Source organism: Balaenoptera physalus (genome assembly GCF_965194825.1).
Source record: "Balaenoptera physalus genome assembly, chromosome: 17".
Classification (NCBI taxonomy): Eukaryota; Metazoa; Chordata; class Mammalia; order Artiodactyla; family Balaenopteridae; genus Balaenoptera; species Balaenoptera physalus.
Genome location: NC_138895.1, coordinates 8,751,547 through 8,774,293, shown reverse-complemented (window position 1 = coordinate 8,774,293; position 22,747 = coordinate 8,751,547). Strand labels below are relative to the sequence as shown.

At 40.2% G+C, this 22,747-nt stretch overlaps 1 protein-coding gene across 1 annotated transcript in view; it reads right to left on the bottom strand.

Annotated features, from left to right (window-relative positions):
* CLVS1 (clavesin 1) overlaps window positions 1–17,923 on the bottom strand; it is a 162,212-nt gene extending 144,289 nt beyond the window's left edge. Inside the window, exons 1-2 of the mRNA XM_082433708.1 lie at window positions 14,010–17,923; window positions 653–1,280 (exon numbers count right to left, since the gene is read on the bottom strand). Of these exons, the coding sequence (XP_082289834.1) occupies window positions 653–1,107 (455 nt within the window). The 5' untranslated portion in view covers window positions 1,108–1,280; window positions 14,010–17,923. The remainder of the gene's footprint in view (window positions 1–652; window positions 1,281–14,009) is intronic.
* Between the last annotated feature and the right edge of the window lie 4,824 nt (window positions 17,924–22,747).

Sequence of the window (22,747 nt, the reverse complement as noted above, 5' to 3'; positions counted from 1 at the left end):
TGGCATTTAATTGGATGTGAGGAGCAAGGGCAAGGAGCAGTCCAGGAAGACACCCAGGTTTCTGGCTTGAGAGACTGGATGGATGGAAGAGTGGGCAGAGTGGGAAAGATGCTGCACTCAGTTGGGACATGTTGAGTTTGCAGTTCTCTATAGGACTGTCTGGGAGAAATGGCTGGCAGGCATTTGGATGGGAAGGTCTGGCACGCAGAAGAAAGGTCAGATATTAAAGTCATGGAGCGGATCCAAGAAATTAGTTCATGTCTTAAAAACACTTGACTTAAAGCCATCTACTGAATCCATTTTTGTTGTTGTTGTTAAAGATGAGAACCCTAAAGACAGAATATATGGTTCTTCTAGCAGACCAGATTTCAATTTTATTAAAATAAATGACCCACTTTGATGAATAGAATAACTTCTGAGGTCTCTTACAATTCTAAAACTGTGATTCTTTTGTTCCAAAACATTGCTGTGGATCTGTAATCACCTATTGATGACAGTTAAAAGACCTGTGGCCTTAAAATTCTCTTTGTGGACGTGTAGAATATATACTTTTAAATAAGAGCCCATTATCTGTAAAGGCATACAGCCCCAAACATGCAGTGACAATGCTTATGAAAAAGAAAAAACAAATAAAGACACTATCTACATTTACCTACTCTGATCCCAATTGGCTGCAAACAGCAGAAGAATCTTCCTGCCGTAGTGATCGCGGTTTTCCAGCACTCCAGGGAACCCATCGATGAGGGCCCTCTTAATGCCAGGATCATCAGCCTTGAAGTTTTTGAACATGTCCAGGTTTAGCTGGCGGTACTGGAAGTACTGGGCCAGGAGTCTAAAGGCATCTGCTTGGTGAAACTTCCTGGCTCGGAGAAATCTCAGGATGAAGGCATCATCTGTGCGTAAAAATCCAATGTCAGGCCTGGTGATGATCATGTCCCTGACTTGCTGAATATCCTGGTGTAAAACATCTGGGTTTTCATTCAGTTCCTGGCGAGCTTTCTCTATAGTCTCTGGGCTGAGTCCAGCCTGTAAATGGGTCATCTTGGCCAAATCTCCTTTCCAAGTGCTTAATTTCTGATATTTGGGAAGAAAAGAGACTGGTCCCATTCACGTGATGGTCTGCTGAAACTGTGGCCCATTCAACAGTTTTTTTACTACCAAGCTGCCACTGAAACAGACAAATAGAGGGTCTTCTTTCTGTTCCTGGAAAGCAGTAGGACATTCAGGTCCTATGTGGTGGCGGCCATCCCAAAGAGAAGCAAAACCGAGGCCATTGCTTACTGCAAAACAAATGCACACAAGAGAAACAAACAGAGATGATACAAAGAAAGTCTGGGTAAGTTAATTGGAGCTCAGAAAAGCAGTATATTATGCTGCAGATCTGATTAGAAGAATAAAGGGTATATTTTCTTTAAAAGAGGATATTTGGCATAATTTTATTATTGACAACTTCAGTGTGTAATATGCAAGTATTTGCAATACGTTTAGGAAGTTTTTAGTTACGTTGACTAGTTAACATGATAGTGTATGGTCAGATTAGTAATAGATTGCTTTTTTAAAAAAATTTATTTATTTATGGCTGTGTTGGGTCTTCGTTTCTGTGCGAGGGCTTTCTCTAGTTGTGGCAAGCGGGGGCCACTCTTAATCGCGGTGCGCGGGCCTCTCACTGTCGCGGCCTCTCTTGTTGCGGAGCACAGGCTCCAGACGCGCAGGCTCAGTAATTGTGGCTCACGGGCCCAGTTGCTCCATGGCATGTGGGATCTTCCCAGACTAGGACTCGAACCCGTGTCGCCTGCATTAGCAGGCAGATTCTCAACCACTGCGCCACCAGGGAAGCCCAGTAATAGATTGCTTTTTTATGAATTACTCACGAAGAGAGAAAAATCCTCCTCTGTTACCGCCTGCTTTATGGGGCTATTCACAGGCCTCTTATCCAGAGACATTATGGCCTCCCATTAGCTTCTTTTCTCAAACAGTTTCTTTCACAGAAATACGCCCTCCCCCACCTGTTTTAAAGGCAGCCATTTGCAGCTTAACAATAAAAAGGGACTTTAAAAAGTCACCCTATTTTCACCCCACAGTACCTAATTACTCAAAACTAAACTCAATGAACTGGAGCAGGGAGGGAAGGACAGGCTTATGGCTGGAAGCTTGACCTTCAGTAATCAAATTCAACAGCAGTGAGAAAGAGTCTCATGTGTGGACATTTACAAGTGGTTTTACTATTCTGCTAAAGGCAAAGGGACTTGAGGACTTCCCTGGTGGCGCAGTGATTAAGAATCCGCCTGGCCAATGCAGGGGACACGGGTTTGAGCCCTGGCCCGGGAAGATCCCACATGCCGTGGAGCAACTAAGTCCGTGCACTACAACTACTGAGCCCGTGTGCCACAACTACTGAAGCCCGTGTGCCTAGAGCCTGTGCTCCACAACAAGAAAAGCCACGACAATGAGAAGCCCGTGCACTGCAACAAAGACCCAACACAGCCAAAAATATAAATAAATAAATTTATTTTTTAAAAAAAAAGGCAAAGGGACTTGAAACTCTCGGTTGTCTCCTTACCTTTCCCAATATCCATATGGACTTAAAAGTCATTTTTTCGTATAACTTTTCTGTTGTCCTGAAATATTATTTTACTTATGATAATGATTGTTTTTTGTTTGTTTTGTTTTTCCCTTGGTGAAATAAATTTATTTATTTATTTATTTTTAATTTATTTTTTATTGAAGTATGGTTGAATTATAATGTAGTGGTAATTACTACTGTACAGCAAAGTGACTCCATCATACATATATACATAGTCTTTTTCATATTCTTTTCCATTATGGTATATCACAGGATATGGAATATAGTTCCCTGTGCTCTACAGTAAGACCTTGTTGTTTTTCCATGCTATATATACTAGTTTGCATCTGCTAATCCCACACTCCCAATCCAACCCTCGCCCACCCTCCTCCCCCTTGGCAACCACCAGTTTATTCTCTATGTCCCTGATTCTATTTGTTTCACAGATAGGTTCATTTGTATCATATTTTAGATTCCACATATAAGTGATATCATATGGTATTTGTCTTTCTCTTTCTGACTTGCAATCCCAATCCTGGGCATATATCCGGACAAAACTATAATTCAAAAAGATACATGCACCCCTGTGTTCATAGCAGCACTATTCACAATAGCCAAGACATGGAAACAACCTAAATGTCCATCAACAAATGAATGGATAAAGAAGATGTGGTACCTATATACAATGGAATACTACTCAGCCATAGAAAAGAATGAAATAATGCCATTTGCAGCAACATGGATGCAACTAGAGATTATCATACTAAATGACTGAGTGTTTTAATCCCCTTGGATTTTTCTACCTAAATGTTATACAGACAAATGCTCATATTATTTGTGTCTTTCTCATTTTAAATATAAGTGTTTAAGCTCTCTCAGACATTGGTTTGGTCTAACTTAGAAGTTCTAAAAATCGGAACATACTAGGTGTAGAAAAACTTGCAGGCATGCATTTTTTCCCTAGCTTTCCTAGATCAAACAGTATATGCAATAAGAGGCAGAATATTTACTTCCAACCTAATTATTAATGCCATATCATACAAAATAATTTTAAAGACAAAAATGATTCTTTTCCTTAATTTAGGACTAGCAGTAATTTCTTCAGGGAGACAATCACCTCACACATTTCTGCTTTATATTGCCTTTGTGATATGGAGGAGATGAAGATCAGTTCAGGCAACTAGTATTCATTTTCAAGAATGAATATAGAATAGTAAAAATTTTTATTTACAAAATGCTGGCTTTGTAATTTGTAAGAAAGTAGCATTTAGCTCTGTAATGTGTGAAAATAAGAAGTATAACAGAGTCTTGATTCTCACTGATTCTTAAGGACTTAGAATAGTAAAGGAAAACAGTGCTATGCACTAGTCCCAGGATTGGAAGAATCTTTAAAATCCGTCTAGTTCGACATCCATCTGATTTTAAAATTCCCTCTCTATTAGCCTCACCACACCCCTTCAAAATTCATCTCTACACCCATTGCAGTCTATCTTTGATTGCTCTCACCAACCAATGACCAGGATGATCGTATAATTTATTATCCAAATTTAGACAGCAGGGGTCACTAATAATAATGCTCAACAACAGGCATAAATGGGGACATTTCCAAGCAAACCCAGACATGATCACTCTACTAGTGAATGACCTTTCTGTTGCTACCTCCAATAGACAAATTTTGGTAACCTATTATGGGCGACCCCATCAGCATTTGATATTGATGACTTCATCCTTCTTAAAACTCCAATTTTCCCACTCTTTTCTGTGATTCCACACACCCTAGTTTTCTCCTAACCTCTGTCCATTCCTCCTCCATCTTCTTCTGTGCTCACCACTTCATATGCTATTTTCCAGGATCCAGCCATGACTTAACCACCTGCATGTGGATAACTTCAGTCCATAGCTCTCTCCTGGTCTTCAGGCTTATGTACACATTCCAGTTGCTTACTGGTCACCTCCACTTAGATGTCCCCTAGACACCACACACTCAGTATGTTCAACACTGAGCTAATCATAGTTGCTCATCCTGAATCCCCTCATCCTCCTCCATCTCTTACTGACTGACATCATCTCTGTATAGTTTCCCACGCTACAAGCCTGGGAGTCAACTATTATTCCACCTTCTCCCTTACCGCCCACATCCAGGCAATCACTTCCGTAATATTTCTTAAATCTTCCCTGTGCTTTCCATCCATTTTCACTGTCTTTGTTTAGACCGCGTCTCCACTCATCTGTTTAGTTCTGCAACATTCTCCCTATGGTGCCCTTGTGGCCAACCTTGCCCTTTTCTTGTCCATTCTCTGTACTACAGTTGCAATCTGCTCATGTCACTCCTTGATTGACAGCGATCAATAGCTTCCAGTTGTCCTAGGATGAAATATAAAACTCTGTGATGTGGTTTCCAAGACTCTTCATCATCTGGTCCCTATCTGTCTCTCCAGGTTCACCCTCCAGCCATGCAGACACACCGAGACACTTGTAGTTTCTTCTCTCTTCTCTGGGCCTTGGCAAAAGATGCTCCCTCTGTCTACAAAACCACTGATTAACTCCTCTTTCCCCTTCAGGAGTCATCTTGGAGATCATTTTCTCCAGGAACCCTCCCTCACCTTCAGAGGTCACAGGTAGCCCACCAGCCCTGACCACACCACATTTTATTGCCATGTTCCTCTCTCCCTTCTCACTCTGAACTCCTTGCACAGAATCTCATTAATTACCTGGCTCTGACTCACCTGCGTAACCCCAGTACAGTGCCTGGCACACAGAGGGTCCGTGCCATGAGCAGAGCCACTATGTTGTGTTCTCTGCCTATTCTCAGTGCCCGGAACTGTGCCTACGCTGAGTAGGTGCCGTATATCTACGTACATATAGAACCAATTAATAAAGCAGTCAAAATGTTGTTTTAACAAGTAAGTGGTTTCCCCTTCTGTTTGGGTACCTGTAGGACTGTTTTCCTTAAATGAGGGTGTGGCAGCTGCCTTTTAATTTCCTTCCTCATCTACAAAGTATTTTTTTCCTAGAAGAAGTTAGCCTAGGCACACTGTACTTCAGATCATTGCCTCTTTGAAGCATGCTGGGTGATAGTCATGGTTCCAGCCATGGCACAGCGTGCTCAGAGCACAGGGCATAGCAAAGGCTCGTCCCTGGCAGAATATTTAAAGCTGCTGGGAGCAAGTTACTTATCTTGCAGTTCAGGGAACTCAACAGTGTTTCCAAGATAGATTACTATGAGTTCAAGGGGAGAGTTGAGGTTGCATTTTTCATGGTCCACTTCCACACATAGTTATGCCTCCAATCTATAATCTCTGAAATAAATTTGTTTCAATCTATATCTTTGCTCTGTGCTCAGCATACAGTGGAAGCTGCTGGGGAGAATACCCAAGCCAGGGTCACTGGGTTTCATACTTAGGATGAAATAGACATTTTCCATTAAAGGCAAATCCTTCATTTCAGAAGTCTGAATAGACTGCTACTAAAAATAACAGCTTCAATTGATAAGATTTAAGGCACTAAAAATGCTATGCTATACAAGAATGTTCTCCAGATGTAGCATTTTCAATTGCAATTTTTTTTGTTCACATGAAGGATTTGGTTCTCATTCAACTTTTCTGAATTGGTCAAACAAGTATAAAGGATACATTGGACTAGGTATCACCTGAAGAAGTAGGAGTGGTTTCTGTCCTGGTGGTAATAAGAATTGCTTCAATTTATTATTTATTATAACTGTGCTTACTATGTCCCAGGCACTTGCATACTCTCTTTTTTATATAGTATATTATTTAATCCTTAGAACAACTATATGAGATGAGTATATTATTGTCCCCATTTTTCAGTTGAGGAAACAGGCACAGGAGATGGTAAATGACTTTCCCTAGGTTACGCAGTTACCAAGAGTCAGAAATGGGTTTAAGCTTAAGGAATAGTTCTGCTGTCCCATGTTTTTTATGACTGTGCTATTTCTTCCTATATGTAGCAGAGAGGTTCTAGTATTTACCACTTAAGACCTATGTGACTTTCAGCAAGTTACCATTCCTGTCAGAACCTCACTCTCCTTCCCTAAAATTCCTTCCGGATTCACTATTCTATAAGCCTAAACATGCCTAAGGGGTTAACAGACATTTAGGTGGCCTAACACCATACCTTACAAATGTCCAGTTACCATCTTGTCCTCATATTTCATCAGCGGATGACAGGAACTATTCAAAATCTACCTATCTATGACTTTTCCGGCTTTCATTGATTTTTGCTCTGCCTTTACGTATTTTCCTATGGCTAAAATGACAAATCAGAGGCCCTGCCATTCTGTTTGAAGGACTGATATTTTGGCGTGCCTAGTAGAGTTCCAAGCATAGCCTGGGCATTGAAATGTGCTTGATAACCCAAAGGGGCACTTTAGGCAGATTCCTATGAGCCTTGGAAACTCTCTCTTCCACTGCTGGTTGGGTCCTAAATGATTATTTATTTAGAGATTGTTTCAAATACATGAAAAGTAACTCACTACACTCTCTGGGGAGCCCAGGGTAGAAGCTTACTTCCATTTCTAATCCATGCTTTTTCTAATGAACTAGAAATTTAGGTTGTGGTATTTTTGTATGAGGGGGAGGAAAGAAGAGTCTCCATATCATGATATTTGAAATCATGGCATCCATAGATTCCAGATTCATACTTCATCTCAAATTTCCATTAGAAAAAATACATATTTGTGTATTTCCTCATACAGAATTCAATCTTAAGAAAGTGTATTTGCACACACACACTTATAGACACATACCCTAGTCTTTATGAACCAAGGAGTCTAGGTGGAAAAATCATTTCAGAAAGTATAATAATTAAAATGAAATCTATTTTGGTTATTTTATAGTCTGTTATTCTCATTTATTTCATTATCCTTAGAAACACACATTAAATATAATGATAACAATCAGAATAATAATAACCATGTCTTATCTACAAATATGTACATATGTGTATTATTATTTCAAAGCATTTTACATCAGTTATCTTTTTTCATCATTACAATGATTCTGCAATAGGTAGAATAAAGATAATTCCCTGGGAGATGCTGAGAATCATGTGAAATAATGTAGGTAAAAGTGCTTTGAAAATGAAAAGCTCCAGTTTACATTTACTGTAATATTCTTGTTGATATCATACTTCTGTTGTCTCCAGGTAGATAAAAGGATGTTGAAGCCTAGAACAGCTAAGCACCAGGCATTAAGTCAGGTAATGAGCTAGTGTGAAAAATGAGGGAAAAAACAAACAAGTATTTGTTGACTAATTGTTACGTGCCTCGGGCTTTGGTATTATATAGTCTAATCTCCACACTAACCTTTAAAGCTAGGTTATTACTTATTAGATAAAAGGATAAATCTGAGATTTAGATAGATTAAGTATAGCTGGAAGAACAAAGATTCATACCCAAACCTGCCTGACTCAAAGCCTGTGTTCTGTCCATTGCCCTACCCTGCCTCTCAGAATAGGTGCTTTCTCTTTACCAGCCTGGTTATCAGTGCTCTCAGACTCACTCACACAGCAAGCACAGACCTACACCCCATCAATCCTAAGGAAGAACATTTAAGAGATGTAAAATTGGCCAAATTTGGGAGGGAAGAGTATATTGTTGTCATGACCAGAAAGATGAAATCTATAAATCCTAATTATTGTTTGAAACATAAGAACATCAATAACTAATGAACAATACCTCAAATATTTATTGCTTCTGAATGTTCTTGATAATACAGAGAACAATTTTAAATACATATAAATTTAAATTAATACAAATACAAAATGAGAAACTGTACCTATATTTGTTTCATGGGTTTCTTTTATAAGAAAAAGATGAAGAATGAATCTCAGTGATAAAACTTTCCACATGAAAGTCTAATCAACTACCTCAGCCATCAGTAAGTGTGAAAGGTGTGTTTCAAAATTTTAAATGTATATTGAATTAGGTTAACCCTTATGGCTCTTCACCTTTCTAAAATCTCACTTCTAATTTTTTAACTGAATATGTATTTCCCCCTAGGAGTGCTGAAAGGGATTTTTACACTGAATGAAATAAAAATAGATGCTGCTGATATATCAAAACCAAAATCAAAAGTCACAGTGAGCAAAAATCTTTTTTTAAGTACAATTCTATTTGAAATCTTTCCTGAAAGATGATATGCTCCCTTAGTGCCAGTGGAGCCTCTATTTAAATCTCAGAGGTCAGTTGATTACGATATTCTATGGTGCTGACCAGAAAGGAATCTTATTTCCAAGTGATGAATTTGAGATTGACCATTAAGGTTTGTAGAACTTCTCTGCATAAGCACTGGCAAGGGAACATAAGCCTTGTGAGTAACAAATTGAACTCCAATCCACTGACTTTCTATCAAACATTAGCCAACTTGCAGATATGAGCTATCTATACCCGGGGCAGGGAGAGTAGTCTAGAAGGATAAAGGGGAGACCTTTAATCATCTGAAAGTGTAGTGTGGCCAGAATTTAGCCCCTGGCTCATGGTCAACTTTCTGTTGCCTTTAGCTCAGTAGTAGCCCAGGGCTTACCCTTGCCACATAAACATTCGTTGTATAGACTCCCTTGGCTCCCTTTAAAATAGCAACTCAACACACAGTCATCTGCCCCCATTTGTTCCTGCTCTTAAGAAAGATTAAAAGTAAATTGGAATGAGTTCTATCACAGTAGAGACACTGAGAACTTCTACCCAAAATAGATGCCAGATCAGAATTAGAATAGGCTGGGACTCAGATGAAGTGAACTTTCTTGACAAAGGATTGTGTCCTGTTCCAGAACAATCTATAAAATGTTTGTCCTTTTAGTTTGCTTTGGGGCAAATAATGCAAGGAGTTAAAGGGAAAGACAACTTGTAAGGAAGGCATGGGATTTTTTGGCCTCCTAACTGTGTTAGGTAGAAAAGTTTGTAATTGAAGCAGTGGTTACCTTACACTTCACTGTATTTTAAATAAAGAAAGTCTCTAGGGGAAAAATCATTGAGACATAGAAAATTAAACTGGAATGTTTTTCTATGCCATTAAACTATCCCCATAAGAAGTCATTGGCAGTCAATGCCCCAGTTTTAAAGACAGATTCATTGTGCTTCTTAGGAGTATCAATGAGAAGGGAAGGAAAACAAAAACACTTGGAAGAAGGTATTTCTCTCAGACTCTTTTTGAGGAGGAAGAACTGGAGGAATGTAAGAAAGGCAGGGCTCACTCAAAGATAGCCATTAAACCCACTGGTCCCCCTTTTCCACTCAGTGTTTTTCCCCGCGTATCTATGTGACTAGGACTCTTTTTCTGGGTGTGATTTGGAAGACTATGAAAGCAGCAGGAATCAGAATTAAGAAAACTGCCTGGTGAAAATGAAAGGCAGCAGAGGTGGGAGGAAAGGGGCTATTTGCATAACTTTCTCCTCAACTAGAGCTATGATTTTTGAGCTCTTATTGCCTCAGAACTTGGGGTGGTTTTTGCTTTGTTTTAGTGTGAGTGCCATTATTTAATAATCAGACATAAAGGTGGGCATGTTAAAAAAAAAAAAAAGAAGGAATTTGTTCTTTGCTGTTGCTTCTCAAAGTATGGTCCACGGGTCAGCGGCATCGGCAGCTCGTGGAGCTTGTTAGGATCACAGACGTCAGGACCCACCCAGACGTGCTGAGTGGTTCACAGAATCCCCAGTCAGTTTGGATGCACATTAATGTTTGAGCAGCGCTGACCTAAAGGATTGATAATCAAAGGGCTTGAGAAGGTAGGTTAATTACCCCTGAATTCAGAGCTCACTCTGTCTGCGACAGCAGTGCTACTTTGTCCAAGAGGAGAGTAAAAGCACTCCCAGTGTGCTTTTGGAGCATTGACCCTTCCTTGTGGAGAACTGACACTCATAAAAGATCACCTCGTTAATTGTTCTCAAACATGCTAGTATGCCCTATATACCAACCAAAAGCAATGAAGGAAGGAAGGAGGAAGGAAGCAAGTGAAAGCAAGAGAGAGGGAGAGAGAAAAGGAAAGAGAGAAAAATCTTACATGTTTAGTTTGATTTATTTTGTCCACACATAAGACTAGATGGCTTTTATTTATAGAGCCTGGGATTGGAGTTCCCAAGTGCCATTTCCAGGCCCACGGATTCTCTCTTACTCCCTCCAAAACTACAAACTAGTGAATACTGAATACACTGTGTACTTGACACACATACAGGTGTGGAACTTTACGTAAGACATTTGAGCAATTATACAGGCTGAACTGACATGATGTTATTCTAAGGAGAGGAGATGGAGAGAGTGGTCTGAACAATACCTACAAATTGGAGGTGTGGCTAAAAGGGTCCAGAAGACAAGAGTGGATCATCTCAAACACATATGGGGAAAACCCTACTGGCTCAGAAGTCAGGAAGAAGAAAGCTCACAAAGAATTACCCCCCGCACAGAAACTTTCATGTGATAACAGGTCCATAAAGGGGGAGAATAGGGTTACCCGGGCAGAGACAAGATGATAAGGTTGCTGTGGGAATCAGCAGAAATAGCGGAGAATAATGAACTTATTAACTGAATAAATGAAAGCTTTTTTATGGAGAGGAGAGTGACCAGTTGATTTCTACATCCATGAAGAATCAAGCCAAAGAAGATAAACTTCCATTAAGCTAAGAAAAACTTGGATTGAAAAATAACCACAGTTTTCTCTAGAGAAATGTACACTTGGGGCTGACATTGGAGGCTACAGTCTTAGAGTAATACTGTGGATCTTCTCCTGAAATTTAGTCCAGTAAATAAACAACTGGATAAAATGAACAATAATCAAAACAATAAAAATTTGGGAGAAAGATGTAATGGGGAAAAGATCCCTCTTAGCTTAAGGGGTATTTCTGGGCTGATTGCATGTGGCCAAACTTCATACTTTGTATACCCATTCTGCTGTGTTACATCCTCTGGGTCACCATTTAACGGGAAAGCAAAGATCCAAGTCAGCCTGGATCCATTTACTAAGGATGCCTCTGCTGGGGAAATGTGTGAAATCGTGAATAGGCTTCTCAGGGTTACTAAGGTGTCCTTTTGTGAAACCTGCAGAAGTGAAAAGACACCACCAATTCTGGAGTTCTAGATTGCCCCATTTGGGAAATGAATGACCTTCCAGCTTTATACTCCATGATTCTAAAGGATGCACCTCTCTGGGAACATGTCTACAAAAGTGTTATGATGCCACTCTGCTGGAAAATGTGTTTTCTGTTCACCTTTAAATCCATCATAAAAATGAGAAATTTCTGTTATTGAAAATATGAAAAAAGCAAAATATCCCTTAATAGAAAAAACAAAAGGGGAAGCCAGGATAGTGGCACTTTAGAAAAATTAATAAGCTCAGTATAATATCTTAGTCAAAGAAAAGCATTGCTTCTGAGAAGCAGCATTGTTTTGAAATTTCCCCAGCCACAGGAAATTGTATCAGGCACAGGAAGAAGTAGCATTGAAGGCACTACATTCCTGGCCTGAGTTTCTGGTTCAAGCAGCTAGAACTGGCAATATGTACAGTTTAAAAAATTGTCTGGGCTGAACCGTTCTTTGCAGACACATAAGGGAGTTTTAAGAATCCGGTTGCTTGGGGACTTGAGAAGTCCAGTTTACTGTGGATATTACCAATCTAAGGACAATATATAGATGACCAGATTTCCTTCCTCTCTAAAATCCATTTCACGAGATATTTTCACTAGTTTTCTTGGTTTGAATTCAAAAGTGAGTGAATTTTAGATGCAGATAGAATTAATTCATAGCAGTAAATAACTTTTGACAAAATACTACTATTCCTCATTCAAGAAGAGTATTTGATGTGAATTTTTCCTGAAAACTTCTTCCTTGTTTGTGACTATTTTTTTTTTTGACAATGCCTCTGATAATGAGCAAGCTGATTTAGACAAAACTTGGCTTCTTTTTCTCTTTAAAGAGGCAGAATAAATGTACAATGGGGATTTTTTAATCAACCTTTTCTGTGCTTTGGTTTAAACTTGGTTGTTACATGTGACTGATGTTATTCCCATATGAAATTATAATCCATCTCATTTTTAATAAAGATGTTGATTTTATGAAAAACAATTTGCTAAAAAAACCCCAGCATTTTGCTGTTTGGTAACAATTGGTTAAATGAGTACCCACGAAAAGATTTTTATTTATGACAGGCTCGGGCACTTATTTTCTGAGGTTTGTTAGCTCTTATAAAACAGATGATCCTGGCTAAATCAAAGAGGTGCTGTGACTTGTGTTTGGACCTTCAAGATATTTGAAGACCCTAACTTCCTTTCAGCTGAGATAGAAAATCTTAGCACTCTAAAAGCAGAACCTGGTAGAACACAGTTACATAAAATGCCTTTTCCATTTTTTTCCACTCTATTACCCTTTACTATTATAGGAAAATGGTGTTATTGCCTGATTACTGAGAAAGCACACAGAAATCTCGCCTTCCAAATCCGAGTCAGTCCTTGACTAGGATGAACAAAGCCAGGCCATCTGCTCTGAATATCATTACTACTTTGGCCATTTGGGCAAGGGATCTATCTTCTCTGCTTCAAAGAGAGGTTTTAGATTGGAAAATTGAAATTAAATAAGTAGACAGGAAGAGACATTTGAACAAATGACACTTTCCAAAGAGAGCCCCATTTGTTAGGTTATTATCATCATGATCATTTTAATTTTCATTCTGGCCACAGAGTTAACCTTTGGGGTCTCCGTTTTACAAAACATTTCAGTAAAAAACTTAATTCCAGAGTTTCTGCAATAAACGCTTAGGAAGGAAAACCAGCATGTGGGTGAATGTGAGTCATCAGTCACCCCCCCCCACCCCGCTTCCTGGTGATTCTCCCCTGGAAAACCAGAAACATGGATTGAGTTTATACAGCTATTTCACCGGAATAATACTATACCGCAGGCCATGTTAATTTCCTGAACTAAAAAGTCCCTAATCTGCTGAAAGGCAGCTGGCTAACTGCTGGTGTCTGGCAAGTGCCCCATCTGTCCCCCTGCCCAGGGTCTGTCTCTACTGTCTTCACTTTCCCGTTCTCTCAAGCTAGGCGTCTCTCTTTGTTTTCAGGGGTGTAGCCCACCTGAACTTTCCTTTCTATGCCTGAAAACTTGGGCTCTTTTCCTCTATCCTGCGGACCTGCGGCTTTGTCTAAGTGACAAGGCACAGTTGTGTTGACTGTAGTTACGGCGCTGGTGATGGTGGAGATCATGACGGTGATGGTGGAGATGGGGGGCTGATGGTGTAAGGAGCGCAGGCTGAGCGGGCGCCGCGGGGGAGGATGGACCACGGAGGCGGTGGAGAGTGGGGTGCGAGAGGGATGGAGTGAGCAGGGATTGCAGATGGGAGCTGTCCACGCACCGAAGTGCTGAAACGCCGCAGCCATGGCATCACAAGAGCGGAGAAAGGCGGGGAGGCGCTGCAAATATAGAAGGGAGAAAAAAGGCAACAAATACCTTCACACGGCCGCCCAGCCTTGCTTTGGGAATGTGTTTCTGCAGGTGTCCTCGGTGCTGAGCTGAGTGGGTGAGATCCCCTATTCTGGCAGGTTCGGGCTCAGATTTCTCTAGAAAGCTGTGAATGAGAGCCCTGGCTCTTAGGGGCTGTGATTTTGGTAGGAGGCGTGTGCGCCCGAGACTCTGTCCTTCTATATGGAGCCTGGCTTTCCCCTGGGTCCTAAATGCCTCCGCAACGTTGGTTTCCCCCGGTTCCGTCAAGACAATACTAAGAATTATTGTAATTTTGTAACATCTGGGACAAAAAGTATTTACTTACCATTACCCCCCCGACAGACACAAACCTTAAAAACAAAACCTTTTAAACAGATTAATGCAAGCGCTGAAACAAGACTCGTGTGTGTGTGTGTGTGTGTGTGTGTGTGTGTGTGTGTAAATTTAACAGATGAGAAAGTATCACAGACCTATAGGGGAAAGGATGGATTATTTCATTAACAAATGGTGGTAAGAAAATGAACGATTTGGAAAAGGCTCAAATTAAAGCCCCATCGTACCAAATTAATTCCACCTAGATTAAAGAGCTATATAAGAAAGTAAAATAAAATTTAGAAAAACAACTAGAAGAACATAAGAAATATGTTTACTGATTTCAGCATAGGGAAGGCTTTCTAAGCACCGGAGGAATAGAAGCAATCATAAAGAAAAAAGGGCAATAAGTTTGAGTGCATAAGAATACTTTTGAATGTAAAAATGTCGTTAACAATGTAAATATAAATGACCACTTGGAAAAAATTGCAACAACTATATGTTTCATACATAAAATATCTCATATAGCAAAAGAGATACACTATCAGCCCAAGGGGGAAAAAAAAAACAAGGACAAGCACATGACAAAGAATTCACTAAAGAAAGGTGAATGCATTATAAACCTATTTTTTTTTAAATCAACCTCTCCTGTACAGAGATACGTAATTTAAAATAGTGGATTTTGGCTGAGGGTTTAAATCTACTTAATATCTCATGTTGTTGAGATAACGGTGAAGAAGTGTAACCTTTCTATAAATCTTATTTTGCAACATACATTGAGCCATAATATACATACAGTTAGACCCAATAATTCCACTTTATGCACCTTATCCTAGGGATATAATCAGATATGCAGATAAGGATTTATGTACATAAATTTAATTTAGGACCATAGAAACTGTCAAAAATAATGAAAGAATTACATTTTTGTATATAGCCTATAATATTTGCAGCTATTAAAAACATATTTTTGAAGACTACTATAGACAAAGAAACATGCTCACAAAATGGTGAGTGAAGAAAAAGCAAGATAGCAGATACAGTACCGCCCATTATAAAGTTTTCATATTTACTAATAAAAAGAAACATTAAATATTTTAATGCAACCTTTTTATCGTATATTTCACGGAGCCTTTAAAATTGTCAGAATTCTTCCAACTCTGACATAGCATTATGTGTTTATTTACTTATCTGTATATTATCTCTCTCTCCAATAGAATGTAAGTGCCACGTGGTAGAAAATTTGTCTCTTCTGTTCAGGACTTCTTCCCAATCACCTAGAAGAATGCCTGAATGTCATAGAAGTTCAATAAATATTTGAGAAATAGAAAAATGAATGAACGAATGAATGAATGAATGACATAACCCCCCACATACCGATATGTTTTAAAACATTTTATAAAGCTATGAATTTCATATAAAAAGTTATCCAAAAAGGTATAGTACACCAAAACGACCTGAGGTTGCTGCTGAGTTTCGATCACATATCAGCTTAAAGGGACATCTTCAAAAGTATAACTAATCATGGACATGACTTGCAAAGTAGCACTAAATGGGAACTTTTTAGGAGAAAAAAGTTTTCTCTGATTAATTTGCAGTCTAATACTGTTCACTTCTTCTTGATCATGATCCCTTTAAAAGCTTTGTAGACTTTCCTTTCTTCTGAGATGTTAATGTTAATTATTCTGCTTCTCTTCCTCCTTTCATCAATTTTATAACCACTAATAGAAATATAAACCAGAACCAAGACGTAAGCGTTTCATTAGCCTATGATATAAAAAGACTTTTTCAAAGTTTCAGATGAATTTGGCTACCTTTGCTCAGCTTCTGTTCTCTTTCAGTTTTTTTTCCACTGTCAATTGTGACTTTTGAATGACATCAGTGATAACCTAGCCAAGTTTTATTTGTATTTGTAGAAACAAAAATCATATATGTGTGTGTGTGTGTTGTGTGCGTACTCTCCTTCCCGAGAAATCTTTATAGAAGAAAACTCTCCCCACTTATATGAGGCTGAGACATAAACCCAGAGTGCTCCTGCCTGATCGAGTGATAGGACCTACAGAGATGGGCAGAGTAACCACAAAAGCTACTGGCTGCCAGAATATAGTTTTATATTCTGAAAGTTTTAAAAAACAGTTTTAAAATTTACTTGCACTGATCAGAGTGAAAAAAATAGTTTTTTTTAAAAAACCTCACTTTTATTTATGATTAGAACAGATATGTTCACTATATTACAAGATTTACTTCTTCCCAAAGTGCCAGTGAAAGTATACCATTTCACTTTGTATTTAAGGATATTATCCTTGCATTGTTTATCGTAATACCATTCTACACCGCTTAAAATTTCTGTGTAAGAACAACTGCCCTTTACTGAGTAGATGTGTCTTCACTGTGTTGGATCTTTTTGTTTCCAGGATCCAGATTATCTTTGCTCAGAGCCTTTGCTTGATAACTGCTAAGCAGAGGCTTCTGTGATGGGTTTCTTTTCTTTCCTCACCCTGATTGAGATTGTTCTGGTACTTGGCACACTCTACTTACCCTCCATTTCAGCTTCTTGTATTTCTCAGCCACCTACGTATTTGTTTGCAGGGCTCCTCCACATCCCCTTTGTGTATAAGTAGCCAGTGCCAAGGGTTCAAGTGTAGTCAGCTCATCTGCTCACAAGCATCTTTCCTGGTCCCTGACCTCGTGCCTGACATTCCTAAGTCAGTTACTCATTTCCGTACTGCCTTAAAGGACCCTGTTGCTGTTGGATTTGCTGTGGTCTAGGTTTGGTTGACGGGAAGGTGCTTTCTGTGGTTGGCTAGTGACCGATGAAGGTTGTATCCATGTGGGAGTGCACTAAAGTCTAAGAGTCCAGGCAGATGGGATAATACCCAGAGAAATCTCGATATTTATAAGAGAGATGTTAGGATGATATTACAGTGGTAAAATAGCACATTTCTAGACAATTGGATGTTTAAGGACTGGGTAATGTATAAAGACTAAGGTCAAATTGCAAAAGTAAAAATATTTTACTTAGCCATAAGGATAATTCATTCTCCTTATGTATGTTTTGTAATGTACACCTCAATTTATTTATTTATTTATTTATTTATTTATATAAATTTATTTATTTATTTATTTATGGCTGCACTGGGTCTTTGTTGCTGCACACGGGCTTTCTCTAGTTGTGGTGAGCAGGGGCTACTCTTCGTTGCGGTGCACGGGTGTCTCATTGCATTGGCTTCTCTTGTTGCGGAACACGGGCTCTAGGCACGCGGGCTTCAGTAGTTGTGGCTCACGGGCTCTAGAGCGCAGGCTCAGTAGTTGTGGCGCACGGGCTTAGTTGCTCTGCAGCATGTGGGATCTTCCCGGACCAGGGCTCAAACCCATGTCTCCTGCATTGGCAGGCAGATACTTAACCACTGCGCCACCAGGGAAGCCCTCAATTTATTATTATAAGAGACTGTCACTAACATTTTTACTATCTAATATGCAGGCCAGTGTTGAAGTTTTAGAGTTTGTATTAGTCAGGATAGGCTAGGTAATGCTGAAAGAACAAATTAACTCTGCACTGCCAGTGGCTTCCCACAGCAGTGTCTTCCTCCTTGTTTACACTTGTTTGGGGGCTGGGGAGAAAAGGAGCTGTGTTCCATCTGGTCAGGGCCAGGTGAGGAATTGGCACAGCAGGGAAGAACAATGCATGGAGAACTTAGACCTGCTTGGAAGTAACACACATCTTTTCTGCTCACAGCCCATTGGCCAGAACAAGTCACATGGCCCTGCCTATGTAAAAGGGAGCTGGGAAATGTGTACAAGCACGGGGATATTTGATGAGCAGTCAATATTTTTTTTTAATTTATTTATTTATTTTTGGCTGCATTGTGTCTTCATTGCGGTGGCTTTACTTGCTGAGGAGCACGGGCTCTAGGCGTGCGGGCTCAGTAGCTGTGGCTCGCGGGCTCTAGAGCGCAGGCTCAGTAATTGTGGCACATGGGCTTAGTTGCTCCCACAGCATGTGGGATCTTCCCGGACCAGGGCTCGAACCTGTGTCCCCTGCATTGGCAGGTGGATTCTTAACCACTGAGCCACCAGGGAAGCCCAAGCAGTCAATATTTATACAGCATTCTTCCCTGGTGGTTACCAAAAATGTCTTAACACACATAGAACATACTCAACCCATCTCCAAAGATTAATTTATTCACTACATCTAGCTCCAGGTTTCAGATCTCTAGGTTTTATGGAGTTGTCTTATCTAGATGTGATCCTCTGTCCTAAAGATGTATTAAAATGCAAATTATTTGCAACCTATCTGCCAACATACCCAACATATAACAGTAAGAGAGGGACAGGGTAACCACAACAAACACTCCCGTTTAGAAAGGGAAGGATGGGAGAATCCCTGGCAGTCACTGAGCCCAGTAATTCTGAAATCACACTGAACGGGTGTGGCCAAGACCTCCTGCACTGGGGGTTAGAGGGTTTTTTTGATTAGAGTCTTACTCTGGTCTCTGGGAAAAGCTTCTTATTCCTTTGTTCTCTGTGACCCCTGGCACCACATCTGAAAGATTGCTGTTTTTTCCATTATACACCTTGGCCGCATCCAAAATGGGAATTACAGAATATGCCCTTAGTTGAAATTGAATTTCCAATTTTAGTTTCAATTTCTATTTCACTTGGGTCACAGCAAACATCCAGTTCTTTGAGTAGCAGTATGCACTCAAGAAGCCACACAACCACATAGTTAAACATTTATGAATTCCAGCATTTATTTCCCCCAAAGTCTAAATGAGTAAGCAAGCTAAAAAGGTGGTAAAGTGGTTTACAAACTGTATCTCTGAATTGGTCAGTTTTTCTCTGTCTTGACCACTACCAGATATCTTCTGCTTGTTGTCATTTTGAGGGTTCTTGGAGAGATTCAGGGAACCAATGTCACAGGTTGCTCCATCACTGCTGTGGCAGGTTGGGTGTATCTTCCAACTGGGACCTGGGTGGTATCGATATACCTCACATTCCATTGATTCAAGGTTACAACATTCAGTGTTGCATCGTTAAGCTGGAGTGTTCGTAGATCATTGTATTCTAATCTGTCCTGGACAAGGTGACCATATGCTCATCAAAGTATCCCATTTCCTTTGGAGTGACATGGAAAAGCTTTAAGTTCACATCTAGTCAATTTTGCATGTAAAGCAGGTGTGAACAAGTGGTTACAAACAAGATGAGGCATCCTTTACAATATTTTGAAAGATATATACTTCAACCTCCTTAGGGGATACAGTTTTTCAGACCATTACCTTCCATAGGGGAACAAGGGGGGCACACAAGTTATTTCAGTTCTCTAAGGCTCATGAATTTTTTATTCCAAGTTCATAGGTTTTTTGAAAGTATTCTCTGAATACTTTAGAGGTGCATTGTCTGTCTGGCTTAATCGGTTTCATATTATAATATCCACAGTATAGTTCTTTGGAGACATAGACTTCAGATCTGCTATATTTATTTGCTTTTTTACCCCCTCAATATATTTTTTACCTCTCAGTATATTTGAGCCTCTCTGGAGTAGTAAGTGGTAAAGCCAGATCCTTTACCTGATCTTTTTCTGGAAAAAGTCTAAACCATTGAGAGGTTTTAAGTAACCATGAAGTAACATCCTTAATCTGATTCTTGCCAAAAATATCTGTTTTAATGGACTTTTCCTCAAATTCTTTCTTAATTTTAACTCTTTCTTTGGGAGTAAAACTCAATCAGCTATTCCAACATGGTGAAGTGTTGGATTTCTAGAAGTCTCTATTTCCTTGTATTTCTACTTATAAAACCAGTCATCCTTTTCTTTCTCTCTTTACTATCTTGTAAGACACAACAAATAATAACCAAGACATTCTACCACAAACACTTTGTTTTTCACTCACTTTCCCCTAGAAATTTGAGTTCTTTAAATATGCAAACTTACTAAGTTATTGCAGGTGACAGTTTTGCCAAATGTTTTACTACTGCCTAACACGGATTATGTTCCTTACCTTTGATATCAGACTCCTAACCACATATTGCCAACCATTAAGTCTGATATCGGACTCCTAACCGTATTGCCAACACTATACAATTTATTTTTTAATACAGCACTTCACTTCCAGGAGATGGTAGGCTATGCTTCAATGATAAGTAAATCCAAAGATCTCAGAGTCTTCATACAACAAAATCTTATTTCTCATGCTGGAGGTTCAGTGCTGGTTGACAGGCAGATGGGATGCAGGGGAGATTGAAGGGCTCTGCTCCTCATAGTCAGACTTAGGGAAGTCCCATCATTTGGAAAGCCATCATGACAGGAAGAATGAGTCCATGAGAACTCACACTTACTCTTCCTGCTCTGACCTAGAAGTGACATGTATCATTTCTACTCATAGCCCATGACCAGAATAAGTTGTTTGCTCCTACTTGAATGCATGGAGCTGGGAACAAGGGAGAGAGTAGTTGATGTGCAGTAGGCTTTAATAGGGAAGTGCAAACCTAAGCTCATTTCCATGCTTGAGAGACTAAAAACAAAGACCTAACAATGCATCATTATACTCTGACACTCATCGGAGGGAACCATCATGCAGGATCAAACAGTAGGAAGTGCTCAAGGTTGGAGATTCTTGACAGAAAGAGTAAAGTAATTCAACCTGTAAAGAATGTCTACTATGTTTCAAACAAGGAAGCATAACCACTGCTATCATAATTATTACTTTCTATGACTGGAAAACAAAAGAACGCAGTAATCAGTATCAGTATGATTCAAGAAAGAGCATGAGATTTGGAGTTCAAAGGCTTTGGTTCAAGTCTCTGCTTCTTACTAGCTGTGGGATCTCAGGCGAATTACTATAGTAAACACAGGTTTTCTGTCTGGACTATATACCTTTGTAGAAACTCCTCTTCCCCCACTATCTAAAATTCCTGTCCAGACCATGTCATGGGCGGACACGTGACAATTTGATTAATTGTTGCTGGAAAGTGCCACAATGGGTAAACAAAGTAGGAGGAAATGAAGCCCGTGAGAGTTTGAAAACCTCTGGAGAGTATATCATTTTGTGGCGTCGATGGCGGCAGATCTCCTGCCCCCCCACCCCGCGCCCCTCTTTCCGTTCGCCCTCAACATTGTTTTAGATCCTCCTCATCCTTCCAAGCCCATCTCTTCCACAAAGCTTCGCTGGAGACTGGGCTCCCGGCATTGCTGCGATAGGCTTCCCGCCATTGCCGTGAGCTGGGTGAACGGTGCCATGACTCTGATTGTAGTCCTTTTAAGTACTGGGGAGACTTAGAGAAGAAAGGTCTAACCTCAAAGGCAATATCTTGAGACCATGTATTGTCTTCCAGAGGGAAAGAAGCTCAAGCAGGAAAGTCACAGTTTGGTGACTTCAGACTGTCTCAAGACTGTCTGCTCCTTGGGGTCAAAATCGATGTCGAATTCATCTTTGTTTCCCAAGGCACCTGGCACAAGGAGAAGTCATCCAAAGAGTCATGAGGACACTCAGGCAGCCTCTGGAGAGGCCCGTGTGGGAAGAAACTGAGGCCTCCCATGAGCTACAAGCACCACCTTGCTAGCCTGTGACTGCACCACCTTGGAAGCAGATCTTTCAGCTCCAGTCACTTCTGATGACTGTGGTCCTGGTGACATCTCGGCCGCAGCCTCATGGGATGCCCTGGGCCAGAATCACCCGGCTGAGCAGTTCCCAGATTAATGAACTGCACAAACAATATCATGATGGTTATGGAGTTTCTTGTACATAAGAATGGCCTAGGGACTTTCCTGGTGGCACAGTGGTTAAGAATCAGCCTGCCAATGTAGGGGACACGGGTTTAAGCCCTGGTCTTGGAAGATCCCACATGCAGTGGAGCAACTAAGCCTGTGTGCCACAACTACTGAGCCTGCACTCTAGAGCCCACGAACCACAACTACTGAAGCCCACGTGCCTAGAGCCCGTGCTCCACAACAAGAGAAGTCACTGCAATGAGAAGCCCGCACACCTCAACGAAGAGTAGCCCCCGCTCGCCACAACTAGAGAAAGCCCACATGCAGCAACGAAGACCCAACACAGCCAAAAATATAAATAAATAAATAAAGTAATTAATTAATTAATTAATTTTAAAAAAAAGAATGGCCTGGAATAGAGTGGCATCTATGTTAATGCTTTCTGCAGATGCTTGCATCCATGTCATCAGAGCCTCCTTGCCATCATGGGGCTCCGGTTGTAATATATGTTGTCCATGTTGCCACAAAGCAGCCTAAAGCTTTCCATGACTTTACACCAGCATATGAGGCTGGGAATGTTTGGAAATGTGCCCAGGGTGCCAGCTATGACAGTAGAGTAGAAAGAGGATCCCTGGATTTCACAGGCAGATGTACCAGACTTGGTGCTGCACCCTTTTCTCAAGCTTACCACTGCGTCTGGACTGCGTTTGAATCCTTTTCTGAGTGT